Consider the following 10,833-nt stretch of genomic DNA (forward strand, 5'->3'; position numbering starts at 1 on the left):
CATAGATCTATTTCCCCATCCTCATATAAATATATTTGTATATGTACATGTCTTTATCTAGATCTCTATAAATGCCCTTTGCCTCTCAGCTTTTTCCTCTATTTCCCTTGATTCTCCTCCTGTCCCACTATCATGCTCAGTCCCCACCAGGATTTCAGCACTTCCTCTTTGTTACATTCCTCTTGGTTCTTCTTATGTTCTTTTCTTCAGCCTCCGTTGCCCTTACTCAGAGTTTTCAGCATACTCCTTTCTCAAGTTAATACCCCAGCCCATTAATTTTCTTTGTTATTTTATTCCCATGTTTCATATCTCTGGTAATATGTTTTAAATTTTTTAATGAAATTGAATGGAAAAATATATCTATGTACAGAATTTTACTTTATTGACAATCTTTAAAACAGTTTGCATATTGAGGGAAACAATTATTTTTCTTAATATATATTTTACAGTTTTTATTCTACGTGAATTTAGGAAAAATTCAGTAAAATGATGCTTCAGTAACAATCTTAAAAGACTCATGCTTTGATTATTTCAGTAAGGCTAGTTGATTTGTTTGTGAATAAATTTTTAAGTTTTGTAGTACTCTGAAGTCTAAAGCATGCTTTTAGCGGATAAAATTTTGGTTTAAAATGTTTTTGATGTTTTAAAAATTCTTTAAAATTTATTCTTCAGAGTGTTTGAAAAGGATGAACATATAATTGTGTTGGATAAAACCCATCAAAACAAACAATTAATTATTTCTTATGAATCTCATAAACTAGTAAGACCAATAATGACGCATTCTTCTGAACTAAGAGTTACAGGTACAGTACCTATTTATTATTAGAAATTTATTGTTAGAAATTATTAGAAATTTATTATTAGAAATTATTATAACTTTCCCATTGTGAGGGAGCATTAAAAAGTTCATGGAGAAACTTCATTATCTTTTATTTTCATTTTTCCATGAACTTTTTGGAGCCTCTGTACAATAGAAAAGAAGCAATTTTAGCTATCATTTGTTACATTAAATAAGAAAAATCTATTCTGGAGGCTTATAGACTCAGGAAAGTAACACTTTGATTCTTTTTGAGAGAGAAAAGCAAGTTAGGCCATCCTATACCTTTTTTTTCTTTGATCGGGCAATCACACATACATACACTGATTTAAATATGTGGTCTAATTGCACAAATGCCACAAAAAGATGAATACTTGTTTACTTTTTATTTAAGGAGATGTATTAGAATGTGTTATTGAAGTAGGTAGTTGTGTTAATGATGTATGTGATTTAACAGATATTTAAATTTAATGAATCTACAGATTAGATTTACTCTATTTATTAGGCTCATCTTTTTGGTCTTCAGTTGTTGATGGCTTTAAATTAGTTTGAACCAGTTCAGTCATGGTCTATGCAGCAAAATTGGAAAGGACTTAAAATTTGCAAAATGTGGGTATACTGGAAAAATAACCGACATGGGAAAAATTCAAAATCAAAATCCTGGAGTGGAAGATTCAAAAGAGGTGTAGTCAGCCCATTCAGGCACCTGATGCTGGTGACCACCACCAGCATAGTGGAGAGTGATACACATTTGAAACACCTTGCTTAGCATCATCTTTGAAATACCAGATACCACTGTTTCAGACTTTGCCAGTCAAGAGATTTGGTTGCTAGGCAATGCAGATGCTGCCTTTGTTATTAAGTTTATAGCAGGGCACTTCATTTAATTTTTGTTTTGTTAGCCATGACTGAACTTGGAAAAAGTTTGAACCCCAGTCTATTATAGGTTTTCTGTAATAAACTAGTTTTGTCAACTGGTTTTCTTTTCATGTTCAGGGTTCACATGAAGAGTTACTAATAATTATATATTATCTAATTGGCCTTTTATAATTATATTTTTTTATTTAAACAAAATATATACTTGATCTTTTAAATTATGAAGTTAAGTTAAATATTGGCTACTATATTTGGTTATCTCTGGAATTGATTTGAAGTAGTACTATTTTATCATCCAGATAAAAAAGAAGAAAGTTCTGTGAAACTTGCCAATATTGACTTCAGACAAAAGGAAAATGATGCACTGGTATGTATTTCTCTCTTAATAGTATAGATAAAATATTCATAAGCATTGTACTTGGTTTCAAACTGAAATAATAAATGTGTTGCACTTGTGACACAGTTGGTTGTTTTGGTATTATATTAAATTAACCATTAGTACAATTACTGAATCTAAATTTAAAGGGATTTCATTCTGGCAGTTTGAGCAAATAGTGTAGTCTTTTCTTTTACCCTAAAATCATGGAAAATATGTTTTAAAATACCAAGCTCTGTGACCATTACACCAAAAACTTAGATATCTCTGATGTGGGAAAACAGGACTGGGTTAAAGAGGGAAATTATTGCCCAAAATGTGCATAGGCGAATGCTACATAGTATTTGCTATTGCAGAAAATAGAAATTACTGGGATAATTAGTAGGGGATAGGGTGAGTTATTTCAATGTTTCCTATTTGTTAATACCTGCTCATCTCATAATCATTCTGCCTTTGGCCCAGCGCTTGGAACTGGTTTATATTTCTGATGTGAATTTCCATTTCTGCCTCAGACATACTGAATCTAAATCTACAGTCTAACAAGATCCTTAGGTGTTTCTGATCTCTAGCTAAGAATCACCTGTGGATCAATAAGGATCTTCCAGAGATGGTGTTAAAATGTTAAGTTAAATATGGCAATTATATGATTCAGTATATCTTGGGTAGAAATATGAATTCTCAATAGGGGGTTGGAACTGGAATAAACCTGTTTGAAATTCTGCTTTGGCCCAGCATCATTCCGTGATTATCTCCAGGTGGAAGCAGTGAATATGGGAGCTTGAATTTGTGAGAGAGACAGGTGGTGCCCTGGGTGGTCCTTGCTGCCCATGAAGAACAAAGAGCATACCATTCAGAATGTTACATACTGGGATAGCACATCACTATTCTTTCTGAAAATAGTCCTTAGGGCAATCCTTGATGAAAAATATAATCGTTTTTTTCATTCATGGTCAGTACACACACACAGATAGAGGTTATTGGTGACCACAATAATTAGTAGAATATTAAGTTTAAATGTATGTTGTACACTTGAAGTGTAATAATAGTCCAGGTGAGATCTGTTTGAGAGGAGGATGAGAATATAATTGGAGAAAATACACACTTATCAAAGTTTTGTTTGTTTAATACAGAAGTAGGGGAAGATTTGAATACTTAATAGTGCTATCCATTGCTTGTTTGTGTATGTATTAACAAACATAAATTTATGCATGTGTGATAAAAATTTAAGGGAAATAATATCAGAAAAGAAATGGAATGTGTAAAAGTTTTAAACAGCAAAAAAAAGAGAGAGAACAGGTAAATCAACCCAATTAAAGGTAGGAATGGAGGAAAAAAAGGAACCAAGTAGAAATCATAATAAATTAAAACATAAATTAGATGCTTAGAATAGATCCAAGCAAATAAGTCACAAAAATATAACTGTGTTAAAGGAAATAAGTATTTCTTTGGAACTCTGTGTTTTATTAAAAGAGAAGAAGTGAATGACTTGACAGAGGTTGAAAATAACAAAAATGGATGATATAAAGGGGTTTCAAAAAGTTCATAGAAAATGCAATTATCTTTTTATTACGTTAAAAATCATTTTATTGGGTACTCTCACAGCTCTTAAAACATTCCATACATCAGTTATATCAAGCATATTTGTACAATCGTTACCATCATCATTTCCAAAATATTTTCTACTTGAACCCTTGGTATAAGCTCCTCTTTTTCCCCCTCCGTCTCCCACCCTCCCAACTTCATGTATTATTATTGTTATTTTGCCCACTTCCAGCAAATTTTTGAAGCACCTTAATATTAGACAAATGTGATCATTAGATATAACATATCAGTGTCAAATAAAATAGATTTCAAGATGAAAAGCATTAGCAGGAGTTAATAAATGTTTCATTTTTAAAAAATGTATGAGTAATTTTTAAGAACTATGCACTCTGGTCCACCACTTGTCTGTCAGTTTGTCCTGTTGTGGTGGTTTGTGTGGTGCTGTGATGCTGAAACCTATGTCACTAGTATTTGAAATACTAGCAGGGCCCCCAAAGTGAACAGGAGCTGCTGTCTTAAAGTAGAGTAAATTGAGAACAGGAATAGAGTAAAGCCTGTGGGAGTGGAGCTTACAGAATCTTCATTTGCTGATGGGGCATAACGCAGAGTGAGAAGAAACAGCTGCTAATGGTCTGAATTTGGAATGGACAAAATAAGAATAGGAAAATTGGAAGTCTTCAAAAATGAAATGGAGTACATAAGGATTAGTATCCTAGGTGTTACTGAACTGGGCTAGTATTGACAATTTGTAGTCAGAAAATCATATGATTTACTATGCCAGAAATGATACCATCAATGAAGAGGAATACCATTCAATTTATTGTCAAAGAGGACATTTCAAGATCTATCTTGAATTATGCTGTCTGTGATAGGATTATATCTGTCTGCCTTCAAAAATACGCAACCAATGTAACTATTATACAAATTTGTGTACCAACCACTAAATAAATTGGTGAAACATGCCTTCAAGATCCATTGATAATTATTGGTGATTGGAGTGCAAAAATTGGAAATAAAGAAGGAATAATCATGGGAAAATATGGTCTTGGTGATAGAAATGAAGCTCAAGATTAATACAATTTTGCAAGACCAACAACTTGTTCATAGTAAATACCCTTTTCAACACAAATGGCAACCATACACCTGGACTTCTCCAGATGGAATACACAGAAAACTAAAGGACTACATTTGTGGAAAGAGATGATGGAAAAGCTCAGTATCTGTAGCTAAAACCAGGCCAGGATCTGACTGTGGAACAAAGCATCAATTGCGCATATCTAAGTTCAGGTTGAAGATGAAGAAAATTAAAACAAGTCCACTAGTACCTACCTGAGAGAAAATCTCAAGAACAGATTTGCCACAGTAAGCACTAATGACAGAAGACCTGGTGAGCTATGGAATGACATAAAAAAATTATTCATGAAGAAAGCAAAAGGTCATTAAAAAGACAGTAAAGAAAGAAAAGATCAGTGTGGATGTCAGAAGAGACTCTGAAGCTTGCTCATAGTGTAGCTAAGGCAAATTCAAGAAATGATTAAATCAAAGAACTGAACAGAAAATTTCAAAGGGTGCTTGAATAAACAAAGTAACCAAGTAAAATATAATGAAATGTGCAAAGATCTAGAGTTAGAAAACCAAAAAGGAAGAGCACAATCAGCATATCTTAAACTGACAACTCAAGAAAAAAAATTGAAGCCTTGAGTTTTTGAAAGACTTCTATGAGCAAAAAGAGGGATGAAGCAGGAAGCATCCACAGGAGATGAAAAGCATACCCAGAGTCATACCAGCAAGAACTAGTGGTGTGAGTGGCGATATGGGGAGGGTAGAGGGAGAGTGGGTAGGCAGGAGGGAACCGGTTACAAGGAACTATATGTGACCTCCTCCCTGGGGGATGGACAACAGAAAAGTGGGTGAAGGGAGATGTCGGACAGGGCAAGATATGACAAAATAACAATTTATAAATTATCAAGGGCTCACGAGGGAAGGGGGAGCAGGGAGGGAGGGGAAAAATGAGGACCTAATGCCGGGGCTTTAAGTGGAGAGGAAGTGTTTTGAGAATGATGAGGGCAATGAATGTACAAATGCGCTTTACACAATTGATGTGTGTATGGATTGTGATGAGTTGTATGAGCCCCTAATAAAATGATTTTTTAAAAAACTAGTGGATATTGCACCATTTCAAGAGGTAGCATATAAGAATCCAATAGTCCTGGAGGAAGAAGTTCAAGCTGCACTGAAAGCATTAACCAAAACCAAGGCTCCAGGAATTGACAGAGTACCAATTAAAATGTTTCAATAAGGTGATGAAGCACCGGATGCATTCACTTGTCTATGCCAAGAAATAAGTAAGACAGCCACCTAGCCGCCTGACTGAAAGAAACTCATATTTGTACCCATTGCAAAGAAAGGCGACTTAACAGAATTTGAAAATTATAGAACAGTATCATTGATATCACATGCAATTAAAATTTTGCTGAAGATCAACAATAGTTGCAGTAGTACATTGACAGGGAACTAGCTGCTAAAGGTTCAGACCAGATAAGGAATAGGACATGGAACAAGGAATATCATTGGTGATATAAAATGGATCTTGTCTGAAAGCAGAGAATACCAGAGATATGCTGACTTGTGTTTCATTGACTATAAAAATGCATTTGACTGTGTGGGTCACAACAAACTATACATAGTCTTGAGAAGAATAGGAATTCCAGCACACTTCATTGTGTTCATGGAAAAAAACTGTAGATTCATCAAGAAGCAGTTGTGCAAACAGAACAAGGGTTTAAAATCAGAAAATGTGTGCCAGGGTTGTATCGTCTAACCATACTTATCCAGTCTGTATGCTGAGCAAATCATCAGAGCAGCTGGAATATATGAAGGATAGTAAGATTAGAGGAAGACTTATTAACAACCTGGGATATGCAGATGGCACAGTCTGACTTGGTGAAAATAAGAATTACTTTAAGTACTTGCTGTGGAAGCTCAAGGATTGCAGCCTTCAATTTGGATTACAACTCAATATAAGGAAGACCAGACTGCTCACAAGTGGGACCAATAGATAGCATGGTCAAGGGAGGAAAGATTAACGTTAAGGATTTTGCCTTGCTTGGATCCTTAATCAGTGCTCATGGAAGCAGCATTCAAGAGGTCAAATGATGCATTGCATTGAGTAATCTACGCAAGAACTCTTTAAAGTGTTGAAAAGCAAGGATGTTACTTTGAGGGCTAAGGTGCACCTGACCCAAGTCATGATATTTTCAATTGCTCTACATGCATGTGAAAGTTGTGCATTGAATAAGGAAGACCAATGAAGAATCAATATGTTTAAATTGTGGTGCTGGGAAAAAGTATTGAAAGTACCGTGGACTTCCAAAAGGACAAAGAAATCTCTTGAAAGAAGAATGGTCAGAATGTTCCTTAGAAGATAGTTCAGACTTCATCTTATGTACTTTGGACATATCAGGAGAGACCAGTCCCTGGAAAAGGGCAGTGAAAAAGAGAAAGGCTCTCAATGAGAATGGATTAGCACAGTGGTTGCTAATACCAATTGGCTCAAACAGAAGAACAATTGTGAGGCTGGTACAGGACCAGGCTGTGTTTTGTTCTGTTGTACGGTACCTATGAGTTGGAACTGACTCGATGGCACTTAACAACAACAATAACATGAGCCTTCTTTGTGAAATAGTTATGCATTGGGCTGCTAACCACAAGTTCAGCACCTCCAACTCTTCTGCTGGAGAAAGAGGAGGCTTTGTATTCCCTTAAAGTTAGTCTCAGAATCCACTGGGGCAATTCTACCGGGTCCTATAGGGTGGGTATGAGTTGGAATTGACTTTGATGGCAATGAAGTTTTTTGTTTTCTTTTTTTAATGATGCACCAAATGATATATTTCAGAATATATAAGGCAAATATTGATAGCATTTCAAAGAAATGGTTGGACCCACAGTTATGACAGGAAACTTTATATTGCTTAACTTAATTGATTTATGGAATGTTATATCTGTACAAGCTCCCTATAAAAGGATTAAAAAAATACTATGTAGGGGTTGAGTTTGGCTATATGTGAATCAATATATAACAAGTTAATAATATCTTAAGATAATAATATCTTGTTACCTTATCAACCACAATGCTCTAAAATACATGATTTTGGTTTCTGCTTAATAGTTCTTTCTCTAATGTCATTTCTCAGATATTGTCTGTTTTATTTTCCTTTTGTACATAATGTCTAGCTTTTACTTCCAGGTCATCTCATGATCAAAATACAGTCATTGCATCTATGCCATTATATCAAACTTCAAGGCAGGCAGGAAGTATATATTGATAGAATACAATAAGGGCTAGCTGAATCAGCCCTGTTTTAAACTGTCCTTCATGGAAGTCCTTTACACAATTTATGATAACATTTCATTGGCTAGAATTTAGTCTCATGGTCATGTCTATCTGTTGGAGAAGCTGAAAAATAAAATATGGGTATTTTTGTTTGGTTCTGAAAGCAGAACATGAGCGATAATAGGTAAGATAAACCACTGGCAGTTTACAACCTTGAGTTGCTTAACCAAAAGCTAACATTTGAAAATATCGATTAAATTTTAATAAGTATAATAAAAACAAAAAAGAGAGAAGCCCACTCCCTACCCCAAAGAAAAGCCAGAAAACACTGGTCTTTGTTTATGAATACAGAAATTTATTGAAAATCCTCAGATAATGTTGTATAAGATTTATGTCAAATTTGAAAATATCAGTGAACTGGTAAATTCTTTAGGGCAGCAGTTCTCAACCTGTGGGTCGCAACCCCTTTGGGGGTCTAACAACCCTTTCACAGGGGTCGCCCGTTCATTACAGTTATGAAGTAGCAACAAAAATAATTTTGTGGGGGGTCACCACAACATGAGGAACTGTTTTAAAGGGTCGTGGCATTAGGAAGGTTGAAAACCACTGATCTTTTCTAGGGCAATATAAATTGCTAAATAGATTGAAAAAGAGATAAAACAAAAACAAATACCAATAGAATAAAAACAAATGTAAGCAAATGTAGATTTTCCTCTTCCTACTGTATCTCTTTACTCCACCCCACCCTTGACCTCAGAATCCTTTAGATGTCCCCCCCCCCTCAGGTTAATTCTATAAAAAATTTAAAAATTACATAGGAGTTTCTCAACCTCAGAACTATGGACATTTTGGTCAAATAATTCATTGTTGTCCTGACCTTTGCCTACCATAGGCAAAGTTCCCCTGTCATTACTGCACATCCCAGTTATGACCATCAAAAGTGTCTCCAGACATTGTCAAATGCCCCATGGAAGAAAAACCACTCTAGTTGAGAATCACTGAATTAAATGGTCATATACAAATGATTCCAGAGTACAGTAGTCCTCAATTAACAAAATTCCATTCAGACAATGCTCTTATAAGTCAGTTCTGCATTAGAATCATTGTTTATTATCAGTATCTTTGTAAATCTCATCTTTTATTTGTCTTTGGGGGTTGGAATCATCTGCAAGAGAACAACTGAGAATGATAACAGCTGCAAATTACATACTCCAACATAGTATTAGCAATAAGATGTGAAGGAAAAACAAACAAACCTTTAGTGGTAGTTCATTGTAACTTAAATACAATGAACTACATGTAAATCCGGGACTACATGTATAGAAAGTTGAGAAATGACCCAATAAATAAATTTTGGTCACTATAAGTCAGATTGAACTGTGACAGTAAAACCAACATCAAGGACAAGGATAATGAAAGAAGAAAAAAATACATCAATATCAAGAGTAAAAATAAATTAAGTCAATTTTAGCAGTGTAATACTAAAATAATATATCATGACCAACTATCATTTTCCTATGAAATATAATGGTTTAGCATTAGAAAATTTAAAGCAACAAAATTTTAATTGAATACTAAAGGAGATGTATATGTCTTAAATAGGTATCAAAATGCTTATTTAACTTTTTATTGAGGTAAAATTGTCATGCTATAAAATCCACCATTTTAAAGTGGTTTCAGTGGTTTTTATAGATTCAAAAGGTTGAGCAGTTATCATATCTAATTTCAAACTTTTTTTCTCACCCAAAACATTTTAAGCATTATCAAAATATAGTAATTATAATTGGTGTAGGAAAAGGCAAATTGATAAATGTACTATATCACAATTAAGAATATTTTGTATGACATTAACGAAGTTAGAAGACAATGACCGAATGAGTAAAAGATTGCTATCTAGAATATATAGTAATGAGATATATAGCAATTCTTACAGAGAGACAAATGAAAAATAAAGGATAAGAAGGCAATTTACATAAAATAAAAGGCAAAGGATTGTTAAATATAACAAGATAACCCACCCCAAGACAACAGAGAAATGCAGATTAAACCAACACGGTACCTAGTTCCCACCTATTAGGTATGCAGACCTTAACTTGTTTTATAAAGTCTATTGTGGTCATGAATAAACAACAAAAATCAAAATCCAAAGCCCATTGCCATTGAGTTGACTCAGACTCATATTAACCGGACAGGGCAGAGTAGAATTGCTCCTAAGGGTTTCAGAGACTAAATCTTAATAGGAGCAGACCTCCTCACCTCTTCCTCAGAGCCACTGGTGAATTTGAACTGCTGACACCTAGTGGCTAGCATCCAGTACTTAGCTTACAATGTCACGAGGGCTATAGTTGAAATGTAATTTGATACAAGCATTTTGGAGGGCTGGTTCACAGTACTTATTAAAAATAAAACTGTACATAACTAGCAATTTCATTTCTTGGCATCTACTCTAAAAAAAACCATCGAATATGTGCACTGACAGACATGTGAACATGTACACATAAGATTGTTTGAAATAATATATCAAAACAGTAAAAACACTAGTTCTATTTTTAAACACTGGTTCTTTTTTTTTTCCCAAGTTTTATTGGCACATCATTTACATATCATACAATTGAGTAGTTCCATCTTCATTCATATTATGGGGAATCACACAATCACCACCACCTCTAACTTAAAGCATTACCGCCCCCACCACCATGGCTAAATCCCCTTTAAAATGATTTGTGCATTCACAATCAATTCTTTTTTTTTTTTTCTTTTTTTAAAGGTTTTGGTATATTTTCTTTTTCTTTTTTAACATTTTTTTTAAACATTTTATTAGGGGCTCATACAACTGTTATCTCAATCCATACACACATCAATTGTGTAAAGCGCATTTGTACATCGTTT

At 34.3% G+C, this 10,833-nt stretch overlaps 1 protein-coding gene across 1 annotated transcript in view; it reads left to right on the top strand.

The window, feature by feature from the left end:
- The window catches only part of CUNH14orf39 (chromosome unknown C14orf39 homolog), a 56,581-nt gene that overhangs the window by 20,133 nt on the left and 25,615 nt on the right, over positions 1 to 10,833 (top strand). Inside the window, exons 9-10 of the mRNA XM_004698628.1 lie at positions 673 to 803; positions 1,993 to 2,060. Coding sequence (XP_004698685.1) covers positions 673 to 803; positions 1,993 to 2,060 — 199 coding nt within the window. The remainder of the gene's footprint in view (positions 1 to 672; positions 804 to 1,992; positions 2,061 to 10,833) is intronic.

The sequence above is a fragment of the Echinops telfairi genome, unplaced genomic scaffold (genome assembly GCF_000313985.2).
Source record: "Echinops telfairi isolate 266 unplaced genomic scaffold, ASM31398v2 ScPeMD7_18;HRSCAF=68, whole genome shotgun sequence".
Lineage (NCBI taxonomy): Eukaryota > Metazoa > Chordata > Mammalia > Afrosoricida > Tenrecidae > Echinops > Echinops telfairi.